The 25,138-nt window shown below is 55.5% G+C and overlaps 1 protein-coding gene across 2 annotated transcripts in view; it reads right to left on the bottom strand.

Moving 5' to 3' along the window:
- Positions 1-25,138, bottom strand: part of KCNQ1 (potassium channel, voltage gated KQT-like subfamily Q, member 1) — a 407,135-nt gene that overhangs the window by 297,617 nt on the left and 84,380 nt on the right. For both annotated transcript variants that reach the window (XM_011930101.1, XM_011930102.1), the window contains one exon: positions 19,621-19,711. In XM_011930101.1, the coding sequence (XP_011785491.1) occupies positions 19,621-19,711 (91 nt within the window). The remainder of the gene's footprint in view (positions 1-19,620; positions 19,712-25,138) is intronic.

Below are 25,138 nucleotides of genomic sequence, written 5' to 3'. Positions count from 1 at the left end.
AATGCACCCAAGAACGAAGCTTCAAAATACATTGAACACATGGTATACTTGCATTGAAATATCATATGGACTCCATAAATATGTACAACGATTGCGTATCCACAAAAATGAAAAATAACGAATGTAAATAATTTTTTAAATGAGCAAAGAAAAAATACATTAAACAAAAAACTAATAACTAAAGAATAAAGAACTAAAGAATAAAGAGAGAAATCCACATATATAGTTGGAGATGCTAACATCCCTCTCTCAAGAACTAACAGAACAAGTAGATACAAAATCAGTAAGGATGTATCATTACTGATGTAGACTTGGAAAATGCCATCATCAACCACATTAGTCTCATTGACATTTATAGAACAGTCCTCCCAACAACAGCAGTACACACTCTTTCCAAGCACACAATGGCGTATTTACCAGGATAAATCATATTCTGGGCCATAAATCAAGTCTTAATATATTTTAAGAGACCAAATTATATTAAGTATTTCTATAGCCATAAATGAATTAAAGTAGAAGTCAGTAACAAAAAGGTATCTTGAAAATCCCTCAATGTTTCGAATACACTTTTAAATAATGCATGCACCGAAGAAGAAACTAAAAAGGAAATTAGAAAATATTTTAAATGGGATTAAAAAAACACAAAATTTGTGGATGTAACTAAAGGGTGAGAAATTTATACCACCAAGTGCCTGTATTAGAAAGGAAAAAAAATTTCTAATCAATGACCTCAGCTTCCGGCTTAAGAAAGTAGAAAAAAAGAGCAAATTAAAACTAAGCAGAATAAAATAATTAAAAAGAAGAAATTAATCAAGTAACCAAAAAGAAAAAAATTAATGAAACCAAAAGCTGATTATTTGAGATCTATAAAATTGCTAAAACTTTAGCTAATTACACTAACGAAGAAAGAGGCACAAATTACCAATATCAGGAATGAGAGAGGAGACATTGCTACAAATTCTAAAGCTGTTTAAAGGATAATAACAGGATATTCTGAACAACTTTATGCCAATATAATTAACACCTAGGTGAAACAAACATATTCTTTCAAATACACAAAATATCAAAGCCCACTCAAGAAGCAATCACCTGAATATAACTATTATCAATCACCTGAATATAACTATCAATCACCTGAATATAATTATCAATCATCTGAATGTAATTATCAATCACCTGAATATAACTATTATCAATCACCTGAATATAACTACTATCAATCACCTGAATATAACTATTATCAATCACCTGAATATAACTATTATCAATCACCTGAATAGAACTACTATCAATCACCTGAATATAATTATCAATCACCGGACTATAACTATTAAGTCAATTTAAAATCTAGTTAACAATCTTCTCATCAAGCAAAGTCCAGGCCTACCTAAACAACTTTCCTGATGGAGTCCACCAAACACACAGGGAAGAAATAAAACCAATTCTACACAAACTCCCTCTTGAAAAGGGAGAGAGAACACTTCTCAACTCACTTCTCACACCAGCATTACTCTAATACCAAAGCCAAAGACGTTACAAGAAATTATAGAGACAATATCCCTCACGAACCTAGATACAAAGGTTGTTAGCAGAATTTTAACAGGTCAAGTCCAATGATACACAAAAAGAATACTACAACATGACCAAGTGGGGTTTATCCAGGAATACAAGGTTTAACCTGTGAAAATGAATCAGTATAATTTATCATATTAAGAGACTGAAGAAGAAAAACCACATGATCATATCAAAAGATGTAGCAAACAGCATTTGACAAAATTTAACACCCATTCGTATTAAAAGACCTCAGCAATAGTATTAGAGAGGACGTTTCCTTAACCTGGTAAAGACATTTGTGGAAACCCAGGGCCAACATCACACCTGACGGTGAACGACAAGGTGTTTCTTCTACGGCTGAGGACAGGGCAATGTTCACTTCTACTGGACACTGTAGTGGATGAGCTACCCAGTGCAATTAGGCAAGAAAAAGAAACAAATAGGCGTCCACATTTGAGAAAAAGAGGTAAAACTGTCTTTATTTTCAGAAAACAATATTACGTAAGGAAATCAATGGAATTTTTTCAAAAGCCACTAGAACAAAAATAACTGGGTTTAGAAAGGTTGCAAGATTCAAGATAAATTTGCCAAAATGCATTTCAGTTCTAAATTAGAAGAAATACCAGTGACAATAGCATTAAAAAAATGCGAAATACCTGGGTATCTCACTAAAGATGTACAAGACTTATACACTAAAAGCTATGAAACATCTCTGACACAAGTTAAAAATCTAAATAAGTGGCATATAACCTCATATGTATATATATATATGAGATATATAACCCTTATATGTATAAGAGCTATATAACCATATACATATTAGACATATAACCATATATATATGAAAGAGATAGTCTCATTGATCAGAGGATTCAATATTGGTAAGATGTCAATTCTCCCCATGTTGATCTTTAGGTTGAAAGCAATCCCAAACAAAATTCTACCAGGCTTCTTTGTAAAAATTGGCAGGCAGCTTCCAAAGTTTATATGTAAATGCAAAGGACCCAGATCAACGGATCACAGTAGAGTGTCCAGAAAGAGACACTTTTACGATACATTGAACCTTTTAAAAGGAGTCAAGGTGGTTCACTGGGGAAAGTATACTCTTTTCAATAAATGACACTGGACCAGTCAGTCATCCATAAGAAAAAACACATGAATCTCCACCTTTGTCTTACATGATAGAGACAAATTAACCCAAAATGCATCCTAGGCCTAAATGTAAGCACAAAAATTATAAAACTACTGGCAGAAAATCTTAGTAACTGTGTGTTTCGTAAGCATTTCTTAAATATAATGTCAAAAGCATGAGAAATATTGAAAAGGAAAAAGCTACATTTGACTTCATAAAATGGAAAATGTTTGGTCTTTAAAAGATACTATTGGGCCTGGAGCAGTGGCTCACACCTGTAATTCCAGCACTTTGGGAGGCCAAGGCAGGGGGATCGCTTGAGGCCAGGAGTTTGAGACCAACCTGGGCACCAAAGTGAGACCCTGTCTGTACAAGAACTTTAAAAAGTTAGTAGCTGTGGTGGCACATGCCTACAGTCCCAGCTACTTGGGAGGCTGAGGTGGGAGGATCCTTGGAGCCCAGGAATCCCAGGTTGCAGTGAGCTACGTTTACGCCACTGCACTCCAGCCTGAGCACAGTGCAGGGGCCCAGTCTCAAAACAAAACGAAACAAAACAAAAACAAAACAAAAAAACTACTAAATAAATGAAAAGGAAAGCCAGCAACTAGAGAATATATGTGTAAAACAAATAGCTATGTAACCAGAATATATAAAGAACTTTTACAACTCAGTAAGATGACAAACAGCCCAATTTTACAACGGGTGAAACATTTGAAAAGATATGTCACCAAAGATGTTCCCTGGATGCCAATGAAACACGTAAAAAGATACTCAACATCCCTGGTCATTAGGAAATGAAAGTTAAAACCACAGCAAGATGCCACACACACCTCTGAGACTGGCTCACATGAAAATGACGGACCATGTCAAGTGTTGATGAGTTAGTCGGTTTCTTAAATAGTTAAAAATATACACCCGGCCGGGCGCAGTGGCTCACGCCTGTAATCCCAGCACTTTGGGAGGCCGAGGCGGGCGGATCACAAGGTCAGGAGATCGAGACCACGGTGAAACCCCGTCTCTACTGAAAATACAAAAAAGTAGCCAGGTGCGGTGGCGGGCGCCTGTAGTCCCAGCTACTCAGGAGGCTGAGGCAGGAGCATCACTTGAACCTGAGTGAGATGGCGCCACTGCACTCCAGCCTGGGCGACCGAGTGAGACTCTGTCTCAAAAAAAAAAAAAAAAAAAAATCTATCTATCTCTATATATCTATCTATATATCTATATACCCCACCACATTATCCAGCCATTCTATTTCTAGGTATTTACCCATGAAGAAAGGAAATATAAGTCCCTACAGAGACTTTTATACAGAGTCCACCAGCACACGAGTGGATAAACAGACTGCGATGCGTCCATACAATGGGATACGGCTCAGCAATGAAAAAGGGATGGATTATTACGTGCCACAGACTGGACGACTCTCAAATGTGGAGTGATGGAAACCAAACAATAAAAATCACACACTGTATAATTCCCCTGACAGCAAGCCCCAGAAAACGCCAACCGTCTACACTGACAAGACAGACCAGGGGTCCCGTCCAGAGCCAGGAGCAGCGGAGGAGGGGCCAGCGACGGGCACGAGAAGCCTTCTGGGGGTGACGGATGTGCCTGCTGTCTCAATTGTGGTGATGGTCCCGTGGCACACACCCATGTCCAGATTGGTCAAATCGTACATTTTAAACAAGGCAGTCTACTCTATGCCAATTATACCTCAACAAAGCTGATTTTTTGTTTGAGTGAGCAGAATAAATAAAACTGAGGCTATGGCGGTTCCTGGCGGGGGCCCCTCCTTCGCAATTAGCGCGCCTCTGGTGGGCACGGGGCCCTTTACACCTGCTTCCCCAGCACCTCTTTTCCTGGCCGTCAGGGGAGGAGGCATCGCCCACCAACACCCTTTTGCCCTCTTGGCCATTGGCTCTGGACTGAGAACCTTCGTGCCAAATGTCCCCACACCCTCGGCACAGCCCCGGGAACTGCGGTACTGATGTGACCTGAATTTTACACATGAAGAAACTGAGGTGCAGAGAGGATTGGTGATGTGTGTGGACCCACTGGGACGTCTCGGGAGTCTGGATCCCCCCACATCCTGAAGTTTCTCCAGGAAGGTCTGGGAGTCTTTCCGCAATCCCAGGCTCCAGGGCCATGAAGAGCCACAGCAGGCACAGCGACAGCGTCTGAGGCCCACCCCAAGCTAGGGGGCCCCACGCCGCAGCTTGACGCTGGCTTTTCACAGGAGGGGTGCAGAAGCCTCCGGAGGCTGCCGACCGGCCCCCAAACCCCCTTAGCTGATGTCTATGCGAGAATCGGCCACAGGACCCGGGCCTCAGTGCCTCTGACAAGGGCTCCATGAAAACTGGGGAGAAACTACAAAGTCTTACAAACTCCCGGGATGAGAGGCGGTTTTCCTCAGGTTCTAGAACTCCTAAGTGGTCTAACAGATGTCCTCATTTAAAAAGAACACCCCAAACACCTGAGCCTGAGATGAAGCACGAGAACTCGAGCAGAAGAGGCTTTCTGGGAACGTTCAGAGTATCTCAACAGTGGGGACAAAGCCCTGCTCACAAGCATCCTGAAAACGGCGTCCCCATGGCTTTATCCTCGATCCCAGGCTTTTGTAGCCATGGCCAGGTCCAGGGACCTGGCTGGGTGGGCAACACTGAGAACTGATCCGCAAACAGGGCCCAGCTCAGTCCCTCCCCGGAGGACAGCAGCCACCCCCGATCCTCCCTAGCCAGTTTCTGAAAATGGTCAGCGAGAAGAGACACAGGCCCCACTAAAGAAAGCTAAAACGAAATAAAGACGCCCGCCCTTCCCCCAGGTCCCCCACCAAATGCTGCTCTCAATGCACAGATTATTCTCAGCACATGGTGCTCGGAAACTGACCAGATCATCGCCCGGCCAGGAAAAGGGGCTGTGGCCTGCGCCTCTCGGCACTCACTTGACATTTTGTCCTCATCCAGGCTTCCCATGCTGACAGTTTCTGGATTAAATATGCAAACGGCACGCGGCCCCGAGGGGGTCTCTCTCCCTGCCTGCCCGAGGTCCAGGGCTGGGCGCGCACGTGTGCGTGTGTGCGTGCAGGCACGTGTCTGAGCCTGAGCGTGAGCACACACGTGAGTGTGTCCACATGGGTAACTGTGTGTGCATGTGTCCACACACCCATCCGTGCACCCATGTCTGTGCGTGTGTGCCCGTGCATCCTCTTCTCCACCAGGCCTCTGGGCTGGACATGACTGTGTTTTCCAACCCCCAACTTCAACTACCTTGACCATGACCAAGTCTGGAAACCTCACCACCAGCTCACGGCCGCCCAGGACTTTTCTCAGCCCAACAGGGATTGGCTCCACCTAAAAATCCAAATGCAATCCCCTCACAGCAAGTCCCCAGGCTGTGCTCTCTGCCTCCCATTGCCATCCTAAAGGGCAGGAAGCTGCGAGGTCCAGAATACACCTTCCAAGTGGCCAGGAGTCAAGACTGCATATTTGGGGAGGAGACTACTGTCCCCAATTGCCAGGGTCCTAAAGACACCTGAAGTGAACATCCACTCCTCCCGAGCCAACCTTGGGGTTGAGAGCATCTCCCGTAAGCTACTGAGGAGGCTGCTGGCAGCCCCTGGCCCCAGGTATCCCCCTCCAGGCATCCCTGTTGGTTCCAGTTTTATACCCGGGAGACAGAAAATCTTCTGGGAAGAGCTGTCTAGGCCTGGCCCTGAACAGGGGGCTGGGGTCCGAGGTGCTCGAGCCACAGCTCCTGACCCCGTGAGGCCACACCGAGCCCCGTCCCCCCACCTGCAAAGTCACACGATGACACACCTCAATGGTCCTTGGCCAGGACCTCTGGTTTTCGCTCTGTGTGACCTGGGAAGCCAAGAATGTGATTAGAACTCATCTGAATGTAATGCCCTAGGGGGTTCCCCTGGCACCTGCCCAGCCCCCTCCCCAGGCTGCTGCCCAGTGTCAGAGGAGACCTCAGGCTACCTCCTCGTCCAGGGACACAGCGGGTGGACCTCATTGTGCAGCACCCCCTGGCCAGTGGGCCCCACAGGGCGGATCCTATTATCCCCCAACGACTTCCCTGGCAGCCCCCTGGGAGCCCCACGTGCAGTGCCGGTGCCAGCTCCCCCACGCCTGCCTGTGCCCGGCCTGCTCAGCCCGTCCCGTTGTGTTGTGTCAGCTGCTGCCCTGCGCTTCAAGCGAGGCTCTCCAGCTGGCCAGGGTCAGATGTGAAAACAAGGACCTAACCCAACCCGGCCCCCCGGCTCCCCTGCACCAGAGACCCCCACCGAACGTGGCGCTCACTGATGAGGCTCTTTCCAGCCCTCAGGCAGAACATAAAGGAAACACCTGTCCCCACGGCCGCACACTCTAATCCCACTAAACCCGAATGGAGAAGCCCGGGGGCCCTGCAGCAGGCGCACCCCCCACCAAGGTCTGACTTTTGTCCTGGACTATGGGGAAGGCGGGAGAGAAAACACGGGAACTGGCCTGGGAGAGCTGGAAAGCCGCGGCCGCCCTTCACCAGGGACAGCTTCCAACCAGACCCAGGGCTGCCGAGAGCAGAGCACCATGGCGGTGTGGGGGCCTCCAACAGCCTGGGTGCCTAAGGGTCCCCTCACTCCTGTCCTTGTGCAGTCACCACTTTCCAGGGGCTGGGGGCTCCCGCTCCAGTAAGGCCCTTCCTCCCGACACAGAGCCCCTGCCCGGGCTGAGCCCCAACCCTGGCAGAGCCCACAGGCGCCCTGCTCGGCCCCAACTGCGCCTGCACCCAAACCCAGGCCGCTGGCTCTCTCATTACCAACGTGGAGCTGAATCATCACAATTTCTAAAAAGAGGAGAAAGAGAAGCGAGTGCGGTAGGGGGAGTTAGAGAGACCACCCAGACACCTGGCACTGGGGAGAGACCTGGAGACCACGCGCGCCATGCACGCCAGGCACTGGGGCGTGGTGGGGAGTACTGGCTGCCGGGCAGGCACCTGGCTGCGTTTAGCTTCTTGGTTCCTCCTGCCCCAGAGAGAGATGGGCCCATCCCAGCCCCGCTTTCCTTCCCACCAGCCTTTCCCAGGGACCTCTGGAAAGGCGGGATGAGGGACGCTCCCTACGGCCGGCACAGCCATCGGTTCGGCCCCCAGGCTGCTGCGGTGGAGTCTGCACAGGGTCACACGCTTGTGGGGCCTCTCACCAAGGTTCCGCAAAGATGTCAGGTATTGTCTAAGATGCCAGCGCCTGCCTAGCATAAGCCCGTTCCTCTAGTCACTCAGTGCTCTGGAAAGATCGCACTCCTGTGGCTTGAAAAACAGGGAAGACGACGGAATGAGCCAACAGGGCCCCAGACTCTCCTGGCACAGCAGGTGGGAGCTTCTACCTGGCCGTTACGGGGTCTTTCTGGGGCCCCAAGAGGACTTGCTCTCAGGCACAAGCCAGGTCCCCATCCCCTTTTCCTCCAGGGAGCACACCTGGCAGATCTGGAGGAGTTCTGATGGAGGAGCAATGGGGAACAGGCACCTTGACCCCCAGAGGGACCACAGGCTGCAGACGGGACATCGTGCACTCATGCTGCGGCTGCCCTACCCCTGGCTGGAGCACCATGGGCTAAGAGTGCCTCCCTTGAAGCCCCAGGTTCCTCAAACCCAGCTGGGTCTCACTGCCTTCCCTCTGCACAGCCTCCCTGGAGGAAAGACACGGACTGGCGGTTCCCAGGTTCCGGCCCAGGGGTGTCAACCCGATTCTCACAAACCACTTGGACAGAATCAGGTTACTGTCCAAGTTACTTTTCGGGAAGGTTTAAAAAATCTTGCAGTTTCCTCTACCTCCTGCCCCGGGCCCCTCACCGCCCCCCACCCCACCCCATCTTGTTCTGAACGAATTTGATATATATGACAATTCTGGCCTGCAAAAGATAACGTGAGGCCCGGGTGTGGGTTGCACAGAGGAAGTCTTTGTTAAAGAAAACGATTCACCGTGGGGCCCCTCCACACACAAGGCCCCCTGTACTAGGGGAAAGTTCCGGTTCCAGCCCAGGATTCCTATGTACTCGGGGAACATTCCGGTTCCAGCCCAGGATTCCCACTTTCACGACTCTCCCGCGAGCAGATTTTGCATGAAGGAATGTCAGCTGTCCTCCGCCCAAGCAGCTGCCTTCAGACAGGAACGTAGCCAACCCAAACCCTGTCGACCGCGGTCCTGGGACAGGGGACCCGGCTGGGGCATACACGATGTCCACTGTGCTGGAGACAGCCTGCCTGCTGCCTCTGCCCTGGGCCCCACAGAGGGGCCTGTGAGCCCGCCAACTCCTCCACACAACATCCCTGGGGCCAGGGGACTGTCCTCAAGCCTCCACGTCCACCACCTCTCCCTGCTCAAGAGAGAGACCATGAAGGGAAGGCCGGGCAGGGCTGCTCCAGGTCAAAGAAGCCGAAATCGCGTGACAGTCACGTGCAATGAGGAAAAAGCAGTCACACTCACTGGGACGAGTGATGAGTCTTGAATGCAGGCTGTGAAACGGACAGCCGTGTCTTGAGAGTCAGACACCCTGGCTAAGTTGAAGGTCTTCATTCCAGAGGATATACACACGCTTTATAGGGAGAAAGGATCACACTGTTTCCAACTTACTCTCAAATGACTCAGGATGAAAACAAAGCAGGCTGGGTGCCGTGGCTCACGCCTATAATTTCAGCACTTTGGGTTGGCTGAGGCAGGAGGATTGTTTGAGCTCAAGAGTTCAAGACCAGCGTGGGTAACATGGCAAAACCCCATCTCTACAAAAAATACAAAAACTAGCTGGACATGATGGCACACACCCACAGTCCCAGCTGCTCAGGAGGCTGAGGTGGGAACACTTGAGCCCGGGAGGCCAAGGCTGCAGTGAGCCATGAGTATACCACTACATTCCAACCTGGGTAACACAGCAAGACTCTCTCTCTCTCAAAAATAAATAAATAAAAAAAAATAAATTTAAAAAACTAACAACAAAAAACCCCACAAAACCCATATAGGTTTTTGCACATAGAGAGAAACGTGCAGAGCAAATGGCAGAAGATGAAAGCCATTGCTGACCTGGCTGAGGGTGCCTGGGAGCTGCTCGTACTGACAAGCCTGAGATTAAATCAAAATTCAAACATCCAGGAAGAAAGACACAGACTGTGGAACCCAAAGGCCCTGCGCCAACTTGGGCGCTGTACAAACCTGGGGCACACACATTGGGCTGGCCCGGGGCACACACTCTCCCACTTCTATTTTCCCAGAAAATAACATTGTTACTAATTCGAATGCAAGTTTAAATGCCCCTAGCAACTGCTCTTTCCAAAATTATCCTGCTAAATAAATAGCGTGGCAAACCTTTCCTGGAAGGTCAGACAGTAGGGATCGTAGGCCCTGTGGGCTGCACGGTCTCCATGGCAGGACTCAAATCTGCCATTGCACAAAGCAGCCAGAGGCATTAGGCCCTCAAGTATATGGGGCCGTGTGCTAATAAAGCTTTATTTACACACACAGGGAGCCACCCTGTGGGCCACGGTTTGGGTCTGGGTTGCCCTCAAATTCATATGATGAAGCTCTAATCCCTAGTACCTGAGAGTCAGACCTTGTTTGGAAATGGAGTCCCTACAGAAATGATTAGTTAAGAGGGGGTCAGTGGGTAGCCTGCAATCCCGTAAGACTGGTGAAATTTGGCTCCAGACTCACACAGGGGGATGCCCTGTGAGGTAAAGGGAGGGACTGGGGGGACCTAGGGTACTACATCTACAAGACAAAAGACCCAACAGTCACTAGCCACCCCCAGAAGCTGGGAAAGGCCTCAGAAGAGCCAGCTCTGCCCACACCTGGGTCTCGGCCCTCCATCGTTCCGAGCTGTGAGAAGGCGACCTCCACGGTTTAAGCCGCCCAGCCTGGGGTCTCCCATCACACAGCCCGGGTTGACTCTTGTGACCCATGTGGCAGGAGATAGGCCCAGCAGTCCCTCTGGCAGACCAGAGGTTGGGAGGGAGAGCCACGCATTGTGTCTGGTTTTGAAGCACAGCCTGGGAAGCCATTGCTGTGGCCCAAACCAGCTTTGTCGGGTTCCAGACCCACCTGAGAGAGGGAGGTACCGAGAAACTGTAGCAGGTGGCCTCAAAATCACATTTTACCCTCCCGACCCTCAGTGTCTGGCTGGGAGGGCTCAGCATGTCTCCCCAGGTCCTCCGCCCCTGCAGGCCAGGCAACTGCGGAGCCCTGCCAGCCACCCTGTGGGGAGGGCAGCACCAGCCTCCACTCTAACAAGGCACTCGGAGCACCCACCCCAGCCTCCCTTCCTTCCGTAACTCTCGGGGGTTGAGCAACGGTGCACGCGAGACTCCTGTAAGAGCCGCAGGCACTGTGGATGGTGCGTTTATCACCAAGTACAGGAAGCCTGGTGGGGCTGGAGTCTCTGCTGCAGCCTGGCATAGCAGGAAATTTCTAGAATCCCTCAACACCGTGGAGCTGCGGCCCAGCTGAGCGCCCCTGCTGCCCTGCCCTGAGCCTGAGCTCCCATCACAGACAGGGAGCAGACCGGCCTTCCTTCAGCAGCCCCTGTCACCGCGTGGCCTGTGCATGGGGCTGGGTGGCTGGGGACAGCAGCGGGTGTGCTAAGCAGAGCATGTGGCCAGTGAGGCTGGACCAAGGCTGTCCCGGGGAAGCAGAGCCACTGGGTCTTCATGCCATGTCCTGTGGGCCTCAGGCTCTGAGACTGTGGCTTCAGCAGCGCCCCTGCCCCCCAGCTGTGCATCCCACACCCTGAAGCAGAGCACCCGAAGCAGGGCGCCCATCACAAGCACAGGCTGCCTCCGCGGAGCAGCAACGCCGTGGCTGATCCTACGCCAGCAAAGCGGCCTCAGAAAGGAGACACTCTGATGGATTCCCAGAGCCAGGGGGCCTGGCCCGGGGTCTTCAGGGGGCACCAGTCACCTGGCCGCCCTCTCTCAGGTGCAGCGTGGGTGACAGGGATGCTTTTAGGAAGCTCTACGGCGAGCACATGAGAGAGACGCCACAGGGCTCTGAAAGGCAGCGAGGGAGTTGCACAGGACTTCCCAGGACGAGGAGCTCCTGGCAGACGGGGATTTCAACAGCTTCAGAGTCACTAAAGGGGAAGGCAGGAGGGACTGGTATCTGTTGGGCCTCAGTGACCAACACCGGGCTCTGGAGAGTCGGCCAAGTCACTTCTCCTGTCCCCACAGGGCAGTGGCTTCAAGTTCTGCCTGGTGGATTCTGAGCCTTTGTTCTTGGAACTCTTGCCAGGACATCAGGGGCCGACCCTGACCCGGGAGGAGCCTTGGCAGCTGAAGCTCAGCCCACCTAGGTGCCCCCAACAGCTCCAGAGAGACACTCGGGCCTACCCTGTTCCCCCTGCCCCTGGTCCACGTTCACCTTCGCTACCCCTGCCTGTCCAAAGCCTACAGGCCAGTGTCCAGCTCCAGCATCCTTCCATCCTGAACAGGCCCCGAGAGCCTCTGTCTCCCTGGGGTGGGCTCCAGGCAGGGTCTCAGGACAGATGAGTGAGAAGTTCCTCCTACAGGCTCACGGGGCAGTGACCTCAAGTCTGGCTGTGCAGAGCTGCAGGCCACCCCGTGCCCTGGGGGCTGTGCAGAGGGAGGGCCCACATCTGTCAAGTCCTAGTTCCAGGGTCTCAGTGCAGACAGGAACCAGGGCTCTGGCCCACACATACACAGGGCCCTGCAGTGAGGATCCCGGGGTGCAGAATCCAAGTCCAGATCTGCCTTTCATGAGCCCATGGTCTGCTTGCACATAGATCCTGACACACAGTAGGTGCTTAATAAAGATTTGCTGGCTGAACAAATGCAGGCGGAAATAACCCTGCCAGGGAGCTGACGACTGCGTTCTGAAGCCTCAGAGTGGCCTGGGCGGTGGGGACCGGTCTTGGCTGGGTAGCTCCTGAGTGACAGGGACAAAAAGGCAAGTGAGCCCATAACCCCACAGAGGGACATGACGCTTCCCAGAGCACCCTGCAGCCCTGAGGAGGGAGTGGGTACCCCCGTCCCTGGGCAACCAGTCTAGTGGGGAGTTGCCCCTGAAGCAAGTGTGCAGGACGGGGCTTTGTCAGACCCATAGGAGCTCACCAGGCAGAGTGAGGCAGGCAGGGAGGAAGAGAACCCCTAGCGGGCGGCAGCTGCAGAGGGAATCAGACCTCGGGGTGGGTTGAGGAAAATTCTGAGTCACCCACCGGTTCCCCAACGCGGGCAAAGGTGCCTTTACTTCTGCGTCTTTTCCCGGCAGCAGCAGCAAGGGCGCTGCGGGAAACTGCCTGAGGCCGCGCGCAGAGCAGGCTCCTCATCGGAGCAGCTGCGGGTCCCAGGTGGAAAACACCAGGTGGGGACCTGCGGGCCTGCGGGCGCCCTGAGCAAGTGGAGGCCAGGGCGCTGAGGACAGGACCCGACCTTGTTCCACAGAGAGGGAACAAGGCCCAGAGGCCCAGAGACTCTCCACAGGGTCTCACTTTGCTGCTGGGAGGGAAACTGAGGCCTTGCTCTGTGCTGGGAGGGAAACTGAGGCCTCGCTCTGTGCTGGGAGGGAAACTGAGGCCTCGCTCTGTGCTGAAGGGGCAGCAGAAACCCAGGCAGTGGAGGCTCCAGCTGGCGGGAGGGGTGGGCCACCGGGCGGGGTGGAGGGAGCCTCAGCAGAGGGGAGGAAGCCGCAGCGATGACCTCATCCCCTAGGCCTCCGGGGCCGCCGCTCACGGGGTTTTTTAACCACAGGCATTGCAGGACAATTCCCTGGTATGTTCACCACCAAAGGCGCGGACGAGCCATGTTTGTGTTGTGCTTTTGAGTGCCTCTCTCTTTGTGTGGGGTTTGACAAAAGCCGTGATCCTGGAGACAAAAGCCAGGCCTTCACCTGGGCCAAGGCAGGGTCTCCTCCTGCAGAGAGCAGGGGGGCAGTTTCTGGCAGCAGCCAGCCTCCGCAAGAAACAGGGGAGCCACCCAAACCGGGAACTCCTTCCCAAGCAAGAACACGCAAAGCACACACACGTCAGACACACGTGTGCACGCACACAACAGGCACATGTGTATGCGTGTGTGCACAGAGCTACCTACAAGCACACACACGTACACAGTACACACATGCACACGTGTGCCACTTCCACAGACGTGGGCACACAAGTGTGCACACGCATGTACGCAAACACGTGCACACACAGCCCCCTCCGAATTCAGAAACCAGGCTGGGGCCCTCTTTGCAGCCCAGGAAGTGGCTCTCCTCCCTAGGAGGCCATGAGCAAATCTCCCTGCCCAGCAGATTTCCGACGTGCTGTTCACGCGCTGTTCACGGTGTCGGCCGGACCCCAGCCGAGACCAGATTCCTCCCGAAATGGCTTTTTCAGGCCCACCGCATATCCCTGGTTCAGCAGAAAGCCTAATCCCTCCGAGGCCGCGCTGGGGTTTCCTTAGCCGTGCTGAGATAACAGCGTTCTGGCACGGCAAAGCTGGGCGGACGAAAAGAAACGAGAAAACAGGGGCTCCCTGGGAACACACCGCTTTGATCAGCTTTTTCCCCCAACATTTAAACATCGTGCTCTCGGAATTCCTCACGCGGGTCCTGCACCCGGCCGGCCCCTCCTGGGTTCCCCAAGGCTGTGGTTTGGGCTCCCCGCGCTCAGCACTCCTTGGCGGGGGCCAGCAGCTCCGGAGTTGCATGTAACCCGAGCGCCCTCTGGCGTCTCCAGGCGTTCCCGCCGCCTGGCCCCAGGGGCTGCAAACACCTCCGCTTCTTGTGCCTCCCCCCAGCACCTCCAACCGTCCTTCCTGCAACCCTGCACAGCCTCCCTCTGCTGGACTCAAGAACCCAACAGCCGTCCTCACTCCTCCAGGCCCGAAGCCTCAGGAACCTGCTGTCAGCCCCTTCCCCAGGAAGTCCCCGACTTCTGCCTATGCTCTGAGCGCCACCGCCCTGCGCCTGCCCTGCACCTGCTGTCCACTGGAAGCTGTGAGCCCTGGGAGGGGTCCCTGCCTGCCCTGCCAGCACCTGCTTACCTCCTTCTCACTGTGCCCCTCCCACCTGAGCGCCCCCTCCTCCAAGCAAGTGGTCACTGTCCCTGCAGATACTCCCCACCCAGAGCCTATGCCTCAGTCTTGGCTCTGCCTTTGATGTGCCTGTACATCCGCCTCTCAAGGCCGGGCCCACGGCTGCCTCACTCTCTGCTGTGTCCCCAGTGTGCCCTCCATGGCCATGACTGAGTGACAGCTGGACCCTCAAATCCCCTTGAAGGATTTGACTCCACGAGGCCAGTGCTTCGAGAGACTGCTGGGAAGCGTGGCGAGGCGAGTGGGAGGGCGTCTCCCACCCCTCCACCATGCAGGGGCAGCTGAAACCAGAAGCACATACCAAAGTGGGGTGTCCTCGTCGGGCAACTCTGGCCTATGGACTTGATGCAGGGAGGCACATGCACAGCCAGGAAGCGCCATGCGGAGCCTGTGGGGTTAGCACGGCCACGGGGTCCCGCCCTCATGGAGTGTGGAATGGCCTGAGGCAGACAGATGCTTCTGAGCCTCCCATAGCCCCACCAACCCAGAACAGGGCAGGTCGGCGGGGATGCTGTGCAGGATGGCGCCAAGCAGAGGCCTGAAACCTGATAAGAGGCTGAGTGCTGACACTCCCGAGGATGGCCAGGCCCAGGGCAGAGGGTGTGCAAAGGCCCTGGGGCAGCCAGGAATGTCCAAGGCTTGGCCTGGAGTGAGTGAGCCCAGGCTGGGGGAGGTGGAGAGGGGAGGGTTACAGGTGACGGACCTGAACGTGGCACCTTGGGGAGTGTACCCTAAACGTCACAGGGAGCTTCTGGAATGATCAGATTTTTGTCTTAGAAAGTCCTCCCCAGCTGCTGTGTGCAGGGTTGCCTGGTGAGACGCGAGGTGTGGCAGGGAGGCAGCCGGCATGAGAGAAGGAGGGACAAGGGAGGCGGCCAGGGTCTCTGCCTTCCAAGCAGTGGAAAAGGCAGAGGGGACTGCAAAGGGGACTTCAGCAGAAAGGGGGCTCTCTGCTTGGGGCTGCGGGCTGCTTCTCTGCCATGCCACCCCAGCCTGGAGGAGAGGGAGCTGCAGGGCAGTGAAAGGCCTGGTTCCTGCTGACCAGGGGTCTGTGGCCACAGTTCAGCAAATAGCCACCAGGTGGCGCACAGACCCCAGGGATGCGTGGACAGTGGGCAGGGCTGCCGGGATGAGGACCATCCTGGAGGCTTCCCTGCGGGCACAGTTCAGCAATGTGCCTTGAAATCTAGGGTCTGCCCTCCTGCCTGGGCAGGGCTGCATCCTAGGGAGCAACCCTACCTGGTCTGCTCCTCACTCCTGTCCCCTGCCTGGTGTAGATGCCACACGGGGGCCCTGGGGCGCTGTTGGTGATTCTCGGGCTGCAGATGGGCATGTGGAGCTCAGGGTATGTCTAATTCTTGAGCTGTAGACGGGTGCATGGAGCCCTGGGAATGTCTAATTCTCAAGCTGTAGATGGGCACGTGGAGCCCAGGGCACATCTGAAGGTCCCTGCAGGTTGGGCCTGGGTGCAGGCTTCTCCAGGCTTTGCCCTCCCAGCTGCCTGGGAGATGACCACCTAGGAAGTCAGGACCTGAACCTGGATGCTGTGGTGCTGACAGCCCTGGCTGGGCAGGGGCACCTGGGTGGGCTCACGTTAGCACCGGGGCTCCATGCTCCACTTAAAACCAAGCAAGTCCCAGACCACGTGGGAGGCGAGGGGCTAACCACCTAGATCCAAGCTAGTACGTGAGGGACAGGACAGGCAGGATCTCACGTCTCACACACAGCACAGGCATGAACACACATACATACACATAGGTACACACACACAGCAACACATATCTATACATAAACACACAACACATGCTCACAGGTGCACAGTACAATGTGCCTATATGTGGCCACATTTGCACGTGTACATGCTCACACATGTGCACACATGTACATACATTGAAACAGAGCCAACTATGCATGAAAGTCCCCACGTGCTCATGTGTACGCACGCTTATATACTCAGATACAGATGCACACTTAAGCACACAGCTCACCCATAAACACACACATGCGTGTACACACAGCCACACGTGTACACATTTCCATGCATATGGGCACACACATGCACACATGTACACACACCTGCAGAGGTACAAAGGGCCTCACACGGAGCCCCTCCAGGGGAATGATTGGCAGTCCGGCTCTCACAGCCTGGGAACCACTGGCATCCTTGGCCCCAGGCCCTCCAGGGACAACTACCAGGTCAGGGACCCCCCCCACAGACCCAGCTCCCATGGCAGAACCAGCAAAGGACATCCCATGCCCACTCCTGAAGTTGAGCCAACCCTGTCAGTTGGCGAGGGCAGAACGTCCTCCTGCTAGTCACAGCCAGAGATTTGGCTGGGTGCTCACCTGAGAGCCGGGTCTGTGGTGGGTGTGGAGGACGTGGGGATCCTGGACAGGTGCCATGGGGACCCCATAAAACATGGGGCCCGTGCTGCCAAGGCTACTGGACATTGCCCTGTGGGGGAAGGATGGCCTCACCCCAACCAAGATGGCACAAGACGACACATACACCCCACTTCACTGGTGCAGTGCAAAAGTCTGAACAAAGTATGAGGGTACAGTGTGATAGGACATGAAACTCAAATGCCAGGACCAAGGGGATTTGTCCCCGGAAGGCAAGGTGGGCCCCCCACCGACAGGAGCACCACCTCACAGAAGCAGGAAAGACCCCTGACCAGAATCCACATGGTCACCGTAAAACCACACCAGACGGCCAGGCGCCGCGGCTCAAGCCTGTAATCTCAGCACTTTGGGAGGCCGAGGCGGGCGATCACGAGGTCAGGAGATCGAGACCATCCTGGCTAACCCAGTGAAACCCCCTCTCTACTAAAAATACAAAAAACTAGCCGGGCGTGGTGGCGGGTGCCTGTAGTCCCAGCTACTCGGGAGGCTGAGGCAGGAGAATGACGTAAACCCAGGAGGCGGAGCTTGCAGTGAGCTGAGATCCGGCCACTGCACTCCAGCCTGGGCGACAGAGCGAGACTCCGTCTCAAAAAAAAACCACACCAGGCATCGGACCCGAAGGACCCTTCCTAAGCGCAGCAGGTGCACACCCCCCGCCCAGCAGCCAACCCGCCCACGGAAGCCAGGAGGGCCCAGCTGGCCACAGGCACCACCCCCAGCTCTGGACAGACCCAAGCAGCAATCTGCCCTCCTGGACATCCCTTATCTGGAAACACAAAAGAATGCAGAGGATAGAGGGAAAAACTTCTGCGACCAGTCCTGAGAGGCGGCGGGGCCACAGGCTGTAGCAGAAATTAACAGCTTTCACAGATGCCAGCAAAGTGCCTGGAAACCATGAGAGACTAGAGACTCCCTATGTGATGGGAACAATAACAACTTATTCTCATCAATATTATCATCATCAGGAATATACTTAACAGAAACTGCCTGAAATCTACATAATGAAACCATAAAACGCTGCCCATAAACACACACACCACACTCCTGGAGACCACCGACCTGTCGGTCTCCCCCAGTTCATTCACCCACTGCCACTGGGTTTCTTCCCGGGGCTGGATAAGGTGATGGCAACATTCACTGGGAAAAGCAAGGCTGCAAGTGCCACCAGGAAACCCCCCAAAAAGAAAGCCCTGCCGAGGCACAAAGTGGCATCATGAAATTGACTTTAGTACTGGGAGAACCAAGTCAGTAGGGCCCCGGTAAAGGAAAAGTCCAGCAGACCAGTGGGACAGAATAGAAAAACCCCAAAGCAGACCCTTCTTACTGCCTCTGGACCTCTGGCTTACAGAGAAGACGGCCCCTCCAGTCAGGCAGGACAGATGGACTGTGGAAAACACGGCGCTGGGAGAACTGGGAAGCACAGCAGGCCTGTGCCTCACACCACTTAACCAGGAAACTCCCAGCCACCATGGAGCACACCCAGTTAACCTGGTGAGGGCTGGAGGGAACCACAGGTGAATTCCTCCAGCTATGGCTCAAGGTCCAAAAGCAACGAAGGAAAGCTAAAATGGACTCCCTAGAAATGGGATGGATTCCACTGCTGAGGCCATCGTGAGAGGACTCTGGACCCCGGCGGGACAGGCTCCCCTGGCCAGGAAGACACAGCACCGAAAAGCAGCAAGAAACCAGCCCAGATCTGCCTGTGGGTGCCAGGACCTGAGTCGTGACTCTCTCTTTCTTTGCAGATACTGGAAATATTCCACGACAAGACAGGAAAACACGAAAGCCCAGCCACGGAGAGGTGCCGGACCCAGTCCTCCCGGAGTCCTGTTGCCCACGGCCCACATTCAGGCGGCTTGCGTGGGGACCCTGTGGGCTCCAGACACAGCTGGCTCCCTGCACCCCGCCTTCCGGGCAGCCTCACGGCCAGATCAACTTCGGGGTTTTCCACCAGGCTATGAGCCTGCCCTGCCCTGCTCTCAGCACCTGCCTGGCACAGATGGCACCGACACCGCTCAGGCCAATGGAAGGGACCATCCAGGTGCCTGGGGTGAGGGCTGCTCTGCTGGGACACCAGCAGGGCCCATGTGCCAGCCATAACCCAGGGGCAGGTGTCACCCAGACCCCAGGGACACTGTGCATGAAGGCTCGGGCAGGCCCCTGCTGGCCACAATGCCAGCTCTACCCTCCCTCCTCCTTCCTTCCTTCCAGCCCAGCTTGGAAGCCGCTCCTCCAGGAAGTTCTTTCAGACCACCAGCTCCAGGCTCCTCTCAGTCCTTGGCCCCCTCGCCTGTGGCACATACATCCCGAGTCACTTGGCAAGTGTGGAGTCTGGGGAGGTGCCCCTGTATCAGGGCAGGGCCAACGTGTGGGCAAGGGGCCGGGGGTGGCTCTGCCCCACCTTATGGGGCGCAGTGCTGGGGAGATGCCAGCCTCCAGGGCAGCCACGACATCCAGCCACGCCCTCAGACGCTACGTACCATCCAGAAGAGGGTCCCCGTGGCCAGGGCGGCATACTGCTCGATGGTGGACAGCACGCTGAAGATGAGGCAGACCAGGACGATGAGGAAGCTGTAAGACAGGGACACGGTGGTCAGCGCCACAGCCTCCGCCCACCGCATAGATGCACCCGGCGAGTAGAGGGGCCTCGGCCTCAGTCCCGCCCCTGGATAGGACTAGACAGTGCTGAAAACCCAGCCGTCCGTTAGCTGGTGAGCACACACTTGACGAAGGTCCACACGAGGGATGCTGTCCCGCCGCGGGAAGGGATGAAGCACCAACAGGTGCCGCCACGTGGACAGGCCCTGGAAACATGGCGCCAAGGCCAGACACAGACAGGTGACCACCTGCTGACCGCCTGCAGTGTGGCTACGCCTTGGACAGTCAGAGCCACAGAAACAGAAAGCAGGCTGGTGGCTGCCCCAGGGTGGGACTGCTATGGGCATGGGGTTTTCTTTTGGGGTCATTAAACATTCTGGATGTGGATGGTGGTGATGGCTACACAATTCCAAACGTCCTAGAGCCACAGGGGGCCTACTTTCCATAAGCGAACTGCGGCACGTAATCACGTCTCCGCAAAGCTGATTTTACAAATCACTTCCAGAGAGCAGTCAACAGCCCCCTGTCCAGGAGTTCAGGGCCCAGGGCAGGGGTGCTGGTGGTCACAGCACAGAAGCCAGCCCGCCAGGTGGGGGTCCTGATACCTGCACCAAGTATCTGCTTCCCAGAGGAGTCTCCAGGCTGCAGGCTGTGGGCGGCTCTCCTCCAGTTTCACTTCCTCCTCCCCAAGGCCCGGAGGCCGAGCCACAGAACTCATGAAAAGGAAGGTGCACAGAGCCCCACCCTGGGGCAAACGTTCTGTGCCTGTGGGCTCGCAGAGAACAGACGGGCGGCCCACTCTGATCCAGGGAACCATAAAGATAAGAGGCTGCTGCCTCTGCAAACGTACCCTCCAGGGCCCGCCCGGCCTTCCTCCCGCCTCTGGGGAGATTCCCGTGGGCTCCGGAGACTCCAAGGACCCCCATGGATCCTCAGCGACAGGAGAGCCGGGAAGTGGCCACACAGCCCCGAGGGCCCAGAGAGACACAGAGAAAGCCACACACAGACCCTGAGGGCCCTGGCATAGATCTTCCGCCTGGCATAGGGTGCCCCAGGCCCCCTCCACTCCCTGAGATCCTGCCATCCCAAGTGGCTTCTAACCCATGGCAGGGCAGCCAGAAGGCCCCCTGCATTGCCTCTCACCCAGCCTCCAGAACTCAGCCCCACGCGGAGCCTATCCCCTTCCACCTGTCCGGATGTGTACAGCCCAGCCCACCCTCCCCAGGCCCCCGGAGCCCACAACAAACGGGCTACCTCCCAGCACAGCCTGCCTTGGCTCATCCTCCCACTGCACAGAAGTTTCTGGGGGAGGTGGGGGGGCTCTGCACCCCCCTCCCCAGCAAGCTCCTTTGGGCAGGGCAATCCTTTCCTGGCCTCTGGCAGCCCTACCCAAAGGCCCTTGATAGCTCATTCAACCAACAACCCTGCTCAGGCCCCCTTCCTGGGTTCCCCCCTCCCTATAGCCATAGTCCCACTGCTGGCACTGGGGCCAAAACCTGCAGCTACCATTTCCTCAGCCACCTGCCTCACCAGTGCCCCGTCCCTCCCACACTGGTCAGCTCTACCTGCAGAGCTGACCCCAGCCAGCCCATCTGTACCCTGCCCATCCATCCTCATCTCCCCCTGACCACGGTGCCCACCTCTACCCTTGGCGTCCCCAGCCCACATACCCAGCCAGTCAGTGAACCCTCAATGTCATACCCCAGTATTACACCGCAATGGCTCCAGACCACCCCAGCTCCTCCCGGCCCTTGTTGCCAGTCCTGACTATGCCTGGCCCAGCCCACCTCAGGGCCCGTGCACCTGCTGCTGCCCAGCCTAAAAGCCCAGCTTCAGGGTCCTACCAATGGGCCCTGTCTCACGGGCAGAGGCCAGCTCTGATGTCTGACCCTGGCCCCCACAACACCCCAACTGTGTCCTTTATACTCAAGTATCACCACTGGGACCAGAGTCTGTTGTCCACCCCCTAGACCATGAGCTCCCCAAGAGTGGGGCTGTGGGCTGCAGTCCACGCCCAGGATGCGGCCTGGTGCACAGTAGGCGATCAGTCCCGTGGGACTTCCTTCATCTAATCTCTAAGCCCCAATGCTGCTGCTTCATCCCCTTCACCATGACCCTTCCTCTGCTCCCTGAGGTTACTCCCCCACTGGGACATTCAACCCAAAGCACAAGTCTGATCACCCATGTGGTTCCAGGAGCACCTGGAAGGCTGGCATTCAGCCCTGCCTTTCCCTGGGCCTCAGTCTCCCCGACCCCCGCCAGCCCGAAGCTCTGGCTGCATAAGCTGCCTGGCATTTGCCAATGTGGTGCTTCCAACCAGGGACCCTCTCTGCACCCCCACCCTCCACACTGCTTTGGCTCTGAGGACTCTTCCTGGCCAGCTTGGACAGGATGCCCCGGCCTTGCCAGGCTGCCTCTGGGTGCTCCTGACCACTCCTGCCCTCATCTGTCTCTGGGACCAAAATCCACACAGTGCTGGCATGGGGTGGGTGGGTACAGAGTAATTAGTTCAACAGACACAGCTGGAGCCTCTGGGCCAACCCTGTGGGGAGCCCTCCATGGGGTGACTCTGTGGGTCTCATGGGGATACAAGCAAAGATTGGTTGGAAGGGTGAGTGCCCATCTGCATTGGGCACCATTCTGGGCACTGGAAATGGGCTCAGACTGGCCCAACTTGCACAGAGCATGCTGCCCACTGCCGGAGCAGGATTCCCTCCAGGTTCTTAGAAGAGCCTTTGCGCCAAGCTGCCGGCCCTGGCCCCATACTCCGCAGCCCCCAAGGCAGGGCTGGGTCTCTGCCCCTTGTTGGTACAACTGTTGGCTCTCTCACCCCACCAGGGCTCCCTCTGCCATGACCGCCACACTTAATCCTCCTGGACGTCTGTTTGTTTTGATTTGCAGTGAGCAGGGAAGTGAGATTAGACACAGCCTGGCTCAGCCACGAGGAAGCAGAGCACGGCTGCCCGGGGCAGAAGATGCCACCTGCCTGCTCCCCAGGCCCACGGGGTGCAGAGAGGGCCAGGGCACCATCTGCACATGGAGATGCAGCGCCCACTGGTGCCCCAGGCAGCTCCCCTGCCTCAGTTTCCTCATCAACACAAAGAAGGCGGCCCACAAGTGCTTCTTCCCAGGCTGTGGAGAGAAGTGTCACCCGACGTCCAGCAGGGAGTCAGGAGCGAGCGTCGACTTCACCCTGAGGCCTTGGATAAGCCAAAAGCTCCCAGTGCTGACTCCTGCAAAGATGTGGCAAAACCCACCACCCACCAGGGGCCCTGGGGAGGATCCACTAAGTTGCTCTCTGTCCAGCAACAGGAAGTGCTCCTGGGGGTTGCAGGCCCCTGCCCGGTACCCACACCCCTGCTCACTGACCACCGGCTCAGCCAGTGCTTTGCAGACAGCAACACAGACCCCCACGAGACCCTGCTCGACTATGACGTCACTGCCACGCGATCATCAAACACATGCTCCAGGTAGGGAAACTGAGGCTCCAAGGGCTTCTGAGGTCACAATTGGGGTAAACTGAGGAGGAGACAAAGGACTGCAGCCTGGTTCCCCGACCCGGCATGGCTGGGGTTCCTGGAGGCTGGGCCCTGGGTCCCCTTGGCCCTCAGTGTGAGAGACTGCCGGGCTCTGGTCTCGGTGCGCGTGAGCAGGGACAGGGCTGCAGTGAGGGGGGCACGGCAGCTTCCCCATCGCAGAGCTCGGCTTCCATCCTCCCGCCTCCTCCTCCAACTCAGATCCTCCTGCTTCTCTTAGAAGAACCCTCACAATCACAGTGAGGGCCCACCCAGGTGACTCAGGACAACCTCCCCTCTCACGAGCCATCCCTCAGTCACCCTGCAAAGCTCCTTTGGCCACACAACCTAACTTGTTCACAGGACAAGGACAGGGACACCTCAGGGGCCACTGTTCAGCCAAGTGATAGCCATGTCTGAGTCACGCGCCCGAATCCACGCCACTGCCCCAGTCCCTCAGTGATCCTGCACAGAAGGCGCTGCACTCCCCCCACTCTCAGATGAGCAAACGGGGGCCTGGGGAGGGAAGGGGGCCATGGGCAGGACCCAGATCTGCTGACCCTGCAGCCTCCAGGCCCAGGTTGAAAGCTCTAAACTTTTAAGAAAAAAAAAAAAAACTGTAAACTTCCTCCGTGGCAGAGGCGAGCGAACAGAATCGCCCGCAGCCTCTCTGCCCTTCACAGGGGCACCGTGATGGGTACCTGCAACGTGGAAGCTGAGATAGCCCCACTTCACGGCCACTCTTCTAAAAGACCACAGGCGATGCTGCCTTCTGCATCTGCCATCACGGCTTATCGATTCTTGTGCTGTTTGGGCGACAGCCGGCCATCACAGTGGCAGTTGGTGACCTCGGCCACGGCATAGAAAGCAGTGATGGGGCTGGGCGCAGTGACTCATGCCTATAATCCCAGCACTTTGGGAGGTCGAGGCGGGAGGATTGCCTGAGGACAGGAGTTCGAGACCAGTCTGGCCAACATGGTGAAACCCCGGCTCTACTAAAAATATGAAAAAATTAGCTGGGCGTGGGTGGTGGTTTGCGCCTGTAACCCCAGCTACTCGGGAGGCTGAGGCAGGGGGACTGCTTGAACCAGGGAGGTGGAGGTTGCAGGGAGCCTAGATCGTGCCACCGCACTCCAGCCTGGGCGACAGAGCGAGACTCCATCTCAAAAAGATAAAAATTTTAAAAAAGCCATGATGGATGCTGGTTAGCACCATGTGCAGAGTGGGCACTCACTCACAGGCCGCGAGTAAGGGCTTGGAAGCTTGGTGACTGGCTGCCAACACCAAGCGCCTGGGCTTCATGGCACGGATTCCAGTGCAGGGGCTTCTCCTGCCCATGTCCTGTGCTCGGGAGACACAGTGGACTCAGGTATGTGGAGTTACTGCAGCGGGAAGATTCTCGACTGGGCCTTGCGGGGGAATACAGGATCTGACCAGGGAAGACTGCACGTGGGTGGTCCTGGACTAGCCCCCCCAGAGTGTGCACCCAAGTGGACGTTCACCCCAACCGCCTGGGCAGAGGTGCCTGGGAAAGTCTCGTGCAGTGGAATCGCGGCTGAGTCAGAAGACGGGGCGCCAGGCCCAGGGCTGGGAGCCAGTAGGGGCTGAGAAATGTTCCCCCGCAGGCCAGGCAGATGGTGGGGACAGGTGCCCACGGGCCAGGCTGGCTGTCAGCCTTGCCATATTCTGAAGGCTAAATGATTCTTCCGATATTTTGATACACCGTGCTAGCCTCAGAAGGAATTATATGACAAAGGTTACTTTTATCTACTCCAGATAAAAAGAGTTTTATCTTATTTACCGCTTTATCTATTCTTGTCTCAGGCGGAGCTGGGAACCTCACAGGTGCCGAGCTGGGGTCCCTGCCCTTGAGGCACTCAGGGCC

This window comes from Colobus angolensis, unplaced genomic scaffold, assembly GCF_000951035.1.
Source record: "Colobus angolensis palliatus isolate OR3802 unplaced genomic scaffold, Cang.pa_1.0 Scaffold84, whole genome shotgun sequence".
NCBI classification, from domain to species: Eukaryota; Metazoa; Chordata; class Mammalia; order Primates; family Cercopithecidae; genus Colobus; species Colobus angolensis.
Note: the sequence above shows the minus strand (reverse complement) of the source record. Positions and strands in the feature narration are given on the sequence as shown.